At 47.9% G+C, this 12,447-nt stretch overlaps 2 protein-coding genes across 8 annotated transcripts in view; one reads left to right on the forward strand and one right to left on the reverse strand.

The window, feature by feature from the left end:
- RCCD1 (RCC1 domain containing 1) overlaps positions 1-9,703 on the forward strand; it is a 25,108-nt gene extending 15,405 nt beyond the window's left edge. For 2 of the 4 annotated variants that reach the window (XR_009355251.1, XR_009355253.1), the window contains 2 exons: positions 6,797-7,021; positions 9,509-9,599. The gene's annotated coding sequence lies outside the window, so the exon portion shown is untranslated. Of the gene's footprint in view, positions 1-5,693; positions 5,783-6,796; positions 7,022-9,508; positions 9,600-9,653 lie in introns of those variants that run through there. The other 2 variants (XR_009355249.1, XR_009355248.1) reach the window with 2 other exon arrangements.
- Positions 9,586-12,447, reverse strand: part of PRC1 (protein regulator of cytokinesis 1) — a 26,210-nt gene continuing 23,348 nt past the window's right edge. For 2 of the 4 annotated variants that reach the window (XM_059179967.1, XM_059179963.1), the window contains exons 14-15: positions 12,098-12,139; positions 9,586-10,539 (exon numbers count right to left, since the gene is read on the reverse strand). In XM_059179967.1, coding sequence (XP_059035950.1) covers positions 12,120-12,139 — 20 coding nt within the window. In that variant the 3' untranslated portion in view covers positions 9,586-10,539; positions 12,098-12,119. The remainder of the gene's footprint in view (positions 10,540-12,097; positions 12,140-12,447) is intronic. The other 2 variants (XM_059179965.1, XM_059179964.1) reach the window with 1 other exon arrangement.

Here is a 12,447-nt window from a genome sequence, read left to right on the forward strand (position 1 = left end):
AAAAAAAAGAAGAAGAAGAAGAAGACTGTTGTTTTAAAGTCTGCCCGGGGCACCTGGGTGGCCTAGTCTGTTAAGCATCTGCCTTTGGCTCATGGTCTCCGGGTCCTGGGATTGAACCCCGCATCAGGCTCCCCGCTCAGTGGGGAGTCTTCCTCTCCCTCTAACCCTCTTCCTGCTCCTTCTCTCTCAAGTAAATAAATAATCTTTTTTAAAAAATCGACTTTGTCAAATATGTCTGCCATTAAGCTTTTCAGGGACAGGAGCCTTTATTTTTTTCGTTTGATTGGCCATATTTCCCCTATTTCTCTGTGTACCTTGTGACTTCTTGTTGAGCCTGTGCTAACTCTGGAAGTTGGATTCTTCCCCCTTTCCAAGGATTGCTGTTTTTTTGTTATTTTTGTTTTCTTTTTGATGTAAGCGGTTTCTGTACCAGGAATCAGCCTGAGGTGTAAACTTTGTCTTCTTCTGTCTTTTCTAAGCCTTTGTTGGGCTTGGCCATCCCTTTCTGGTTTTCCCCACATATGCAGAAGTTTTGGAATATGCCAGGCTTTTTTTTTTTTTTTTTTAAAGATGTATTTGTTATTTGAGAGAGTGCGCTTGTGTGGTGGCAGGGGAGGGGCAGAGAGAGAAGGAGAGAGGATCTCAAGCAGACCCCCTGCTGAGGGTGTTTTTTTTTTTTTTCCCCCCATCGTGGGCTCCATCTCATGACCCTGAGATCACCCACAACCTGAGCCGAAATCGAAGAGTCTGACCTTCAACTGACCGCATCACCCAGACGCCCCCAGTGTGCCCGTCTTTAATGTCTGGCTCCCCCATGAAAGGCGAAAAGTGAGAAATGAAGGGGGAACTGAAAGGCACGGACCCTTTAAATCTCCTGGAAGGCGCTTGAACCAGAGTGGGGACAGGCTTGGAACAGTACGGGGACATGCCATGACCCTGGCTGCCTGTCTCTCTGTGCCTCTGCAATCAGAGCAGCAGCCCGAGCTCAGACGCCTGCTGTCTGGAGGGCAGGTTCCTTTCTCCCGCCCTGACTCTCAGAAGCTGTGTGCCGGCTGCCTGGGGAGGATGTGGACGGCTGCTGCAGGGTGGTGGGGGTGGGGGCAGGCTGCTGCCCCAAGTTCATCACCATTTTCACCATCCAAGCCTTCCCCTGCAGGCGGCAGGCCTTCAGCAAACTCGAGTTCCCGAACAGTTACACCCAACTGCTGAGTAGCGCCATGGTTGTCTAGGGCCGGAGACGGGGACGTCCGACTCGGCCCTTTCCCAGAATCTGCTCCCGTGGTCATTCTTGTTTCTGGTTGTTGATCACACACCGTGTGCATGTGTCCAAGTTCATCTGCAGAATATTCAGAGTAGAACTGGTGGCCGAGCTCTCTTTACCAGAGGACTGTGTAGCTCACCCCACCCCCGCCCCCCAGTGGGGTTCATAGTGGCTCAAACACCAGGCGGACAGGCAGTAGTTTCCGTTCAGGTTCCCCCAGTACTAGTGAGGTTGGGCAGCTTTTTATTTATTTATTGGCCATGTGGAGTTTTTCTGTTTTAAAGTGCCTGTTTCAGCTTTCGTAGTGATTTGTGTTCTTCATGTATGTTAGGTACAAGTCCCTCATGGGTATGTGTGGAGACTGCTCTCTGCCCCGCTGGCTTTTCAGTCTGTATGGTACGTTTGGTTTCACTAGTTTGTGTTAAATGTTACTCTGTGCCCGGGAATGCTCAGCATGTTTTGCAAATAACTTACCTTGATCAACAGAAGTGCTTATTACCAGCTCTATCAGCATTTCCCTTTATGGTTAATGGGTGTGTGTGCACATATGTGATTGAAGAAATTTTGGGCGCCTGGGTGGCTCAATCAATCAGCGGCTGCTTTCCGCTCAGATCATGATCCCAGGGTCCTGGGATTGAGTCCCACATCAGGCTCTCTGCTCAGCGGGGAGCCTGCTTCTCCCTCTCCCTCTGCCTGCCTCTGCCTACTTGTGATCTCTCTGTCAAAAAATAAATAAAATCTTAAAAAAAGAAAAAAAAATTTTCCTGACTGTGGTGTCTTTACTTATTTTTCCCGTGGTAAAATATACTTAAAATAAAATCTACCATTCAGCCATTTTTAAGTGTATAGTCCCGTGGTATTAGGTACATTCACATTTACTTTAATTCTCTCCTGAAATTCTATACCCATTTAACACTAAGTCCCCAACCCCAGCCACACACAGCCACCCCCAGCAACCGTCATTCTACCCTCTACCTAATCTGTATCTTTTTTCAGGCAGCTAAGCCTCACCCAGTGACTAGAGGTGGCACCATGATCTTGTACCTGGGTTCTGTATGTATTCGTGTCTATTTCTAGACTTTCTGTTCTGATCTGCTGGTCCGCACCACATTACACTGTAGATGCGCTATAGGATATATATATATATTTTTAAAGATTTTATTTACTTATTTGACAGAGATCACAGGTAGGCAGAGAGGCAGGCAGAGCAAGATGGGGGGAAGCAGGCTCTCACACAGGGCTCGATCCCAGGACCCTGAGACCACAACCTGAGCCAGAGGCAGAGGCTTAACCCACTGAGCCCCCCCAGCGCCCCAGGGTATTTTGTCCTGATAGGGCTTGCACCCCTCCCCCAGTTGTTTCCTTTGACTATTTTATTTTTATTTATTTATTTTTTTAAAAGATTTTATTTATTTATTTGACAGACAGAGATCACAAGTAGGCAGAGAGGCAGGCAGAGAGAGAGAGAGAGAGAGAAGGAAGCAGGCTTCCTGCGGAGCAGGGAGCCCGATGCGGGGCTCGATCCCAGGACCCTGAGATCATGACCCGAGCCAAAGGCAGCAGCCCAAACCACTGAGCCACCCAGGCGCCCCTCCTTTGACTATTTTGGGGAGTTTTAAATATATTCCAGATACAGGTCTCTTTCATCAGATCCATGACGTGCAAATATTCTGTCCTAGTTGGTGGTCTGCCTTTTCCATCTCTAACAGTATCTTATGCAAAGCCAAGTCTTAAAAGTGGCTCGAGTCCGTCTTGCCATTGTTTCCTTTTATGGATGTTTTTGATGTCCGAAGAACTCTGCCCAGCCGAATACCATGAGTATTTTCTGTTCTAAAATAAACACTGGTTGAGACTTAGTGTTTAGATCTTTGATCTAAGTTTTGCCTTGGGAGGAGCGAGGCAAAGGAGAGCCGTTTGGCTGTGGCCGTCCGGTGGTTCAGCAGCATCTGCTGGGAACACGGCCCTGTCTTGCCTTCGCGCCTTCTCCGGGAACCATTTCACCACCGTTTTGTGAGTCTTCGTAGACTCACTGGTTTTTTTTGTCTTTTTTTTTTTTTTTCTTTAAGATTTTATGTATTTATTTGACAGAGATCAAGTAGGCAGAGAAGCAGGCAAAGAGAGAGGAGGAAGCAGGCTCCCTGCTGGGCAGAGAGCCCGATGCGGGACTCGATCCCAGGACCCTGAGATCATGACCTGAGCTGAAGGCAGAGGCTTAACCCACGGAGCCCCCAGGCGCCCGCAGACTCACCGGTCTGTTCACTGACCTGCTTCTGTCCTTTCACCAATCAACGCTGCTTTGCCTTGGCTGCCGGAGCTGTAGAACTAGCCCCAAATTAGATGGGAGAGTCCTCCGAGTTGGTTCTTTTAAAAATTCTTAGGCTTTTCTAGTTTCTGTTTCCATACCCTAACATGTTTGTATCTACCAAAAACATTCCGCTGGGATTTTGAATGGCCCCACCTTAGACGTACAGATCGCTGGGGGAGAGCAGATGTTCCCCTCCAAGGGCATCGTGTATCTCCTCAGGCTTTTCTCTTTCATCGGTATCCTGCAGCTTTCCGCAGAGGCTAATATCAGTTTTGTTTGATTTATACCTAGGTCTAGTTTGTTGTTTTGGAGTTATTTATGTGCTGTTTTCCAAATTTTAGTTTCCGATTGTTGATTGCTAGTGTTTCCAAATGAGGTTGATTTTGTAGGTTAACCTGGTGTTACACGGCCTTGCTAGATCAATGGGAGCGTTTTGTAGGTTCCTTGGAATCCATACACTCATGATGTCTGTGAATGAAGGTGGTTTAATGTCTTCTTTCCAGTCTGTGCGTCGTGTCTTTCTTCCTGCCGTATTGCACTGGTTCAGAGTTCCCGGATCGTATTCCACAGGCGTAGTGAGAGTAGACCGCTTGCTTGTGAGCTCCGGGGGAAGGCAGGCAGCCTTGAGTCATCCTGTGTTACCTGTGAGTTGACTTTGGTAGATGCCATTCATTAATCACGTAAAGAAACATTCTTTTTTCCCTAATTTTCTGGAAGTTTTTTTTTTAATTTTAGGTAAAGTTTATTTTCATTTAGTAAGTCTCTACAAGCTGTAAGCCTCTATGCTTGATTCTTTGAGCCTGAGGGAGAGTCTGTCCCTGCTCATTTACAGAAGACACTGGACTTAAAGGATGCAGTAGAAACCCCCAGTGCGACCCCTAGTGGCCATTCTTTAGGACCTTTGCAACTCGGCATACAGCGGTACCCATAGCGGAGCTTTAGTACAGGGACACAGTAAGGGTACAGAGCTGGGTCACAAGGGAGACAAACATGGGCAAAGCCTGACAGAACCCACGTGCAGGCTTACTTGGGCTTCCTCCCTCACAGGAGGGGTCACCCAGAACCCACTCTTCCAGCAGTGAAAATACAGCAATGTCTGTGCAGAGCTTCTGCCCACAGGAAGCCAATTTAGAGACTCAGCACACAATGTTTATGGGGGGCTCTCGCACCCTTTTGCTTACCATATACGGAATTCCCAGCGGGGAAGCAGATGTTCAGCCTAAGACATAGTGCCCCACACAAGCAGTCTAGGCACATCGAGCCACCCCTAAAGCTAGAGACTCTTTTGAGAGCTGAATTCCCAGATGCCAGCCAGAGGCTGACCTTGCAAGCATACATTTCTAAGCTGGCAGTCTCAGTCCTGCTATGCTAACTTTTTTTTTTTGTCTTTTTTTTTTTTTTAATTAACATATAATGTATTATTTGCCCGAGGGGCACAGGTCTGTGTATCATCAGGCTTATACACTTCGCAGCACTCACCATAGCGTACATCCTCCCCAATGTTCTGGAAGGGTTTTTTTTGTTTTGTTTTTAGATTTTATTTATTTGATAGAGAGCACAGTGGGCAGAGGGGCTGGCAGAGGGAGAGGGAGAGGGCTCAGCAGGGAGCCCAATGTGGGGCTTGATCCCAGGACCCTGGGATCATGACCTGAGCCAAAGGCAACTGCTTAACCAACTGAGCCACCCAGGCACCCCGTTCTGGAAGTTTTTATCATGAATTTTGTCAAATGCTTTTCTGCATCAAATGATAGGATCGTGTGGATTTTCTTCTTTGGTTCATCAATATGGTAGATTACAGTGATAGAATTTGAAAATTATACTGTTTGCATACCGTGGCATTCACCATGTTAAGCTACACAACCGAGTGGTTTTTAGTACATTCGCAATGGTGTGCAACAGCCATCGCCACAATCTAGTTTCAGAACATTCTCCTAAGCCCCCAAAGCAACCACTGCCCGTTACCGCTAGCCCCGATCACTGCTCTCCTTCCTATTTCTATGATTTGCCTATTCTAGATGTTTCACATAAATGGGATCATACAATGTACGGCTTTCCGTGTCGGGGTTCTTTGACTTAGCACAGCATTTTCAAGGTTCATCTGTGTTGTCGCATGTGTTCCTCCCACAGCTGCAGTGTTGCGTGGATAGACTTCGTTTGTCCTTGCGTCAGCTGATGAACAGTTGAAGGATTTCTGCTTTTTTGCTGTTACGGATAATGTAAGCAGTCATATATGTATTTGTGTGCGGACATGTTCCAATCGGGTATCAATACCTAGGAGTGAGGGTTGCCTGGGTAGCTCAGTTAAATGTCTGACTTCGGCTTGGGTTCTGATCTTGGGATCCCGAGTTCGAGACCTGCATCCCTGCCTCTGCCCCTGCCAAGCCTCGTGCTTGCTCGCTGTTGAATACCGCCCGCCACCCCGAGCAGGGAGCCCGATCAATCCCAGCACCCGGAGGAGGCAGAGGCTTTAACCCACTGAGCCACCCAGGTGCCTCATTTTTGTTCAGTTCAAAATATCTGTGAATCTCACTTGAAACTTTCTCTTTTTTAAAGATTATATTTGGACATTTTCTGAAAGGTTTTTTGGCTGCTGTGGTTTAATTCCTTTCTGGTCAGAGAACATTTTGATCACTTAATTTTCTTAAAAATGTGGGATGCCTGGGTGGCACTGGTGTCCATCCAACTCTTGCTTTTGGGTCAGGTCGTGACCTCATGGGTTGAGATCGAGCCCCGCATTGGTCTCCACGCTCAAGGGGCTCTGCTTGGGGATTCTCCCTCTGCCCCTCTGTGCACACAGGCTCTTAGAAGTCTTTAAATTTTTTAAAAAATGTGCTATAGTTTATGACCCAGAATGTGGCCTATTTTGGTGACTATTCCGTATGCACTTTACAAAAGAACGTGTTTTCTTTTTTTTTTTCCTTTTCTTTTGCGGTTGCTGGGTGGCGGTCTGCAATCAGGCCCAGCTGGTTATTGGTGGGATTCGTTTCTTCTAGAGCCTTGACTAATTTTAATCTGGTAGATTTGTCCATTTTTGCCTTTCAGTTCTGTCGGGTTTTGCTTTGTGTATGTTGACGCTGTTTTATGTGCATAAACATTGAGAACTGGGATGTCACTGAAAATGGCGTAGAACTCCTGGGCTCTGCCTTTCACAAGAGCAGCTGATGAACTGGCAGAAACTGGCAGAGTCCACTTTTTTTTTTTTTTTAAGATTTTATTTATTTATTTGACAGAGACACAGTGAGAGAGAGAACACAAGCAGAGAGAGGGAGAAGCAGGCTTCCCACCTGGCAGAGAGCCTGATACAGGGCTCGATCCGAGGACCCTGGGATCACGAGCCGAAGACAGACGCTTAATGACTGAGCCACCCAGGCGCCCCACGGCAGAGTCCACTTTTGAGAGCTCCAGAAATCGTCAAAACCTTCCAGCGACCAGAGGGAGAAGCTGATGCTTTGCGGGTAAGCGCGCTGACATCTTGCCTTGCCGGCCCGCCACACCTGACGCGGGGGCCGGTAATGAGGACAAGAGCTCGCGTTTTTGGTGCATGTTTGTGGCACCAGAGGGAGAAATAAAGTCCTTTTCAAAGAACTGTGACTGGATTTTGACCTCTGGCATTTCCCTGAAAGACTGGTGTAAGAGCTGGCCTTCCTTTGCCAGAGTCCGTGTATCCAAGGCTCAGTGGCTCAGGCCAGAAGTATTTAAGGACACAAGAATTGGCTGCAGCAGCTTGGACGAGGGCCGACAGCCGGGACAGGCAACAGACGTGCCAAAAAGCCTGGGAAGAGGGACGTTGGGAAAGGAAGTACGTAGGTGAAGGCCTCTTAAAGCTCCCCCGTGTACTGAGACCTGAGAAAGCTCGGTCCACACGTAGGGCTGGCGTAGACGGTCAGAAAAGCCTGAGAAAACCTCAGGCTTTCACTCTGGCCGTCTCTAGGCTCCACGTGATGAAGCAGTGGAGAAGTCTCCAGAGTCAATCTCACGGCTAAGCCATGCAGGAGTGTGCCCAGAGCCAATTTGTGAAGATGATCATTTTCCTTCTTTAGTAATCTGTGCGCTTCTCATGGGGCTCGAACTCACAGCCCTGAGATCAGGAGTCGCACACTCCGCCCACTGAGCCAGCCAGGCGCCGCCCATCCTTCTAATAAGTGAGTTTAGCCAGCAGGATACAAGAGCCGTATAGAGAGCTCAAATGTATTCTGGCAGGCAGGCAACAACCAGGAACTGGAATTTTAAAATATCACAGTAGCCTTGAGAAATATGAAACACTTAGGAATATATCTGACAAAGATGCGGAAGATCTGTACGTATGAGCTTTAGAGTCTGTGAGAGAAAACCTAAGGAAATGGACAGAGATGTCCGTTATCCCTAAACTGATCTATAGATTCAATAATCGATTTTTTGTAGAAACCGACAAGCTGATTCTGAAATTCCTATGAAAATGCAGAGGACCTAGAACAGCCAAAGTGACTTTTAAAGAAGGTCGAAGCTGCTGGCCGGCTCAGTAGGTAGAACGTGCGGCTCCTGATCTCAGTCATGAGTTCCAGCCCCACATGGGGTGTGGAGCCTACTTAAATGCTAAAAATGGAAAAAACAAAAAAGTAAAATCGGAAAGCTAATACCACCTGATTTCAAGAATTAATATTAAGTCTTTAGTAATCAGGACAGATGGATGCACTGATTTTTGACAGCAGCACAGGGGCAATGCGGTAGAGAAAGGAAAGGCTTTTCAACTCCTGTTGCTAGACAACTTGGCATCCATAGGTGGTCGTACTTGGAGCCACGCACATGAACACAGACGGCCGAAATGGATCACACACAGAAACACAAAACCTACACTTTTAAAACCATTACCTCTTGGGTTGGGTAATGATTTCTTAGAACACACCTACAATCTAAAGAAAAATGGGATGTCATCAAAGTTAATGGTCTGTTCTTCAGAAACATCGTTAAAAGAATGAAAGAGAAGCCGGAGACTGGGAGATGGTCGCAAAACCTAGAAAAACAGGACTTGATTGGGGCGATATAAAAATTTATCCAAGTGTACAAATATGTATTTTCTAATCAAAATAAAGGCTGTTGGGGCGCCTGGGTGGCTCAGTGGGTTAAGCCACTGCCTTCGGCTCAGGTCATGATCCCAGGGTCCTGGGATGGAGCCCCATATCGGGCTCTCTGCTCAGCAGGGAGCCTGCTTCCTTCTCTCTCTCTGCCTGCCTCTCAGTGTACTTGTAATTTCTCTCTGTCAAATAAATAAATAAAATCTAAAATAAATAAATAAATAAATAAATAAAGGCTGTTAAAAAACCAAAAGGCCAGGCAGCCTCACCCTATAAAAGCTAATCCTGTTAAGGATGGACAACAGTGGAGCCAGAAATTTCCTAATAGGGTTTCAGCCCCTTTATATATCAAGAGTTGGACTTTTGGTCTCATACTTTTCTCAAAATAAAAAGTATTTTCGGGACCCCTGGGTGGCTCAGTTGGTTAAGCAGCTGCCTTCAGCTCAGGTCATGATCCCAGCGTCCTGGGATCGAGTCCCACATCGGGCTCCTTGCCCCGCAGGGAGACTGCCTCTCCCTCTGACTCTGCCTGCCATTCTGTCTGCCTGTGCTCGCGCTCGCTCTCTCTCACAAATAAATAAAATCTTAAAAAAAAAAAGTATTTTCTATTTAGAACTAAGTGCATAAAAGGATATAAAAATCACACTCCTGGGGCGCCTGGGTGGCTCAGTGGGTTAAGCCGCTGCCTTCGGCTCAGGTCATGATCTCGGAGTCCTGGGATCGAGTCCCGCATCGGGCTCTCTGCTCAGCGGAGAGCCTGCTTCCCTCTCTCTCTCTCTGCCTGCCTCTCCATCTACTTGTGATTTCTCTCTGTCAAATAAATAAATAAAATCTTTAAAAAAAAAAAAAAAATCACACTCCTGACTAAAAATTTCTTGTATGTTCTTTTAGTCTTTTGTTTTCCACAGACCAAACTGACCAAACAGTGATTTGAAAAAAAAAAAAAAAAACAATAAAACACCACCATGTATCTTTTTGAAAGGTAAGTATACACATTAATTTATTTTTAAGAATATATTTATATTTTTAAAAACAGGACATGTATACCTCTAAGCAGCATGGCTGACAGAGACCAAACCCATGCCGGTAAGCTTTCGAGAACCATTGAGTGTGCAGACAGTAGTGCTGGCACAGGCAGGCAGAGGAAGAATAAATAGTGCTTGGGGGAGAGCAGTAGTGATCGCCAGAGTACGTGAAGATGCGGACGCTGTAGCAGGAACAACTCCCCAGTACTGACATGTGCAAAGTTCCAGATCTCCGGGACAGAGATGGCCCAGCCCGGCCCCACAGCCTGCCAACTGCAGGGGACAGACGAATGCCGGCACCTCAACCCGGAGAACACTAAAGAAGCAGAGTTCAGGTAAGCATGCTTGTCCGTACACATGTCTGCGCACGTAGGCCATTGCACCATAGAACAGAATTCTACACCATTTAACAAAGGAGCCCCAGCCTCTCTGTCCGACAGGATGTTCATCTCTCGTTATAAGGGTACAGGCCAATAACACTTCGTGCCCCATGCCCCGAGGATGGGCACGATGGTAAAATACAACAAACCCTTGGTCAGGCTTCAGCAAAAGAATTACGGGGCAGAGAAAGAAATTAAGTTCCATCTGCTAAAATTTGCACTTACTGCTATGAACTAAGATTGAATGTATTTCTTGGGTCAAAACAACAATCAAGTTTTTGAAGACCCACTGAACCATCTGGTAGGTTTTCATCTGTAACAATCACTTCTGTCAGTCAGGCCCAGGGTAGTAGAACCTAAACTCAAGAAAAATCGAGGCCCCCCCCCACATAATCAGGTCTAGTCTAGGCACAGGAAGCTACAGCGGCTGACTGATCAGGGCTTCTCAGGATTGGATGTTGGTCGAATTGAGGATTCGAGAAGCAGCGTCAGATTTGGAAGCCTTTGAAAGTTCTCGCTGTTGAAAAATAAATAATGTCAATGGCAGTGCGGCCCCTCCCCGGCACACCCCCTTGTCCTGGGAAGTACGGGTACATGACTCTGAGCCCGAGGTCCCTCGCCAGCACAGGCTCTGTTAGGGATGGAAGATGGAAGCCTGAGCACCATGCTATTAGCCGTAGATAAGCATGTGCACCCTGGACCCCTTTCCTGAGCCAGTACATTCCACCAGAACCTCCCAGCACAGAAATCCCTTACGCTCCACGAAGTACTCTCTCCAGTGGTCAAGCTAGGCAGGCAACAACCTTTGGTCTCTGAGCCCTTTATAAAGGACGGGGCCAGACCCTCTATCTACCAATCCCTGGGGCCGAGGGCCTTGGAACCTGCTGGTGATTTGATCTCCTGCTGGAGCACATGGAACAGAAGAGGGTAAAGCATGAACGAGTCCCGAGAAAGGGTAGGAGAAGTTAGAGAGAGGTTAGGAGAGGTTAGTCTACCGGCTTGGTGCTGCCTGCGGGGGTGGGTATGAGCCACAGCAACCCAAACCAGCCTAACCTCCCACCTTTATGGCCTTGCCATAAAGAGGAGCAGGTGCATTTAAGCCCCAAGTGGGCGCTGTGGGACTGGGCTAAGCAGGCAGGAGCAAGCGGGTCCCTCAGTGCAGCCGGCAGCCAGCCGGAGCGACACACACAGGGATGTCATTTGACAAAAGTGCCGTAGTATGAAGCCAGCTGCAGTGTTCCAGACAAGCTCTAGCCTTGGGCAACTGCCCCCTTCCCCGCCACTGCAGCCCCGAGAGTGGCACCCCTGGCTGTGCGCCAGCATGTCCCCTCCACCCCGACCCCACGTGAAGAGCAGCCTCCCCTCCCCACAGGAAGATACTGAGGGAAGAGAGAACACGTGCTGTTAAGGGCGCTGCAGTTAAGGATTAGTGAAGACGGAGTAGGTTACTAGGAACAAAGAGTGTCTGGAAAATCGCTTTCCCAATGCCACATGATGCTTTAGCAGCTTGATGTGGGAGGAACAGGCAGAGGCTAGGAAAGGAGCACTGGCTCGCTCGTGGCAGACAGAAAGCTGGCGGGTGAGCCCGAGGGTTAGTACGGCATATACTCCAGGACATGATCAGCACGCAGGCCCAGAACCTCACGACAGGCAGCACACAGCTGGGGCTCCCCTCCCTGTGTGATGGGGCCTCTGTTCTCTCCAGCACGCTGGAGGCCTCTGAGGTCACAACTAGGGAGGGTGAAGGTCTTCGGGTGTGAAACACGGTGATTTAAAAAAAAAAAAAAAATTTGCCTGACTTTAGGTAGGGCTGAGAATCCAATTCAAGTCTGAACAAGTATTCTTGTTAATCAGCAGGTTAGGATGTTGTAGGATTGAAGTCAGAAAGTAGTTTTGATTTCCACATTAGGAATTCCTACTTCCTTTGTTTAAAAAAGGGGTGGGGGGCGCTCTACGATAGTACAGCTGAGATGATCAGTTAGTGTAGCTCCGTGTCCAGACGAGAGTTAAGCGAGCAGATGTGACAGGTGAGTTTGGAAAATGGCCACGGGACATGCAGGGGTTGCCATACAGACCTGAAGCCCAACAGCGGAGCTGTCAGAGAGGGGCGGATCCTTCTAAGAACAAAGAATTGAGACAATTACCAAGAACTCCACCAAGAGAGCACCAGGGCAGTGATCAGAAGGGTCACCTCCTGCAGCCAGGGAATGGTATTTCTTAAGCAGAAGGATCGAGGTTAAATGTTGCGTTGCCACTGCCACTTTCCTTCTTCTCTTTCCCCTAAACCACCCGACCCCGTGCCATGGTCAAGGCAGGAAAGGGATTCTCAGCCTCCAAAAAACTGTCCTAATTATCTGGGTGCCCTTGGGAAGGAACCCACTCTGCCCCAACTGTGTGCTCCCCAGAGACTGGTAGATATCAGAAA

The sequence above is a fragment of the Mustela lutreola genome, chromosome 7 (assembly GCF_030435805.1).
Source record: "Mustela lutreola isolate mMusLut2 chromosome 7, mMusLut2.pri, whole genome shotgun sequence".
Classification (NCBI taxonomy): domain Eukaryota; kingdom Metazoa; phylum Chordata; class Mammalia; order Carnivora; family Mustelidae; genus Mustela; species Mustela lutreola.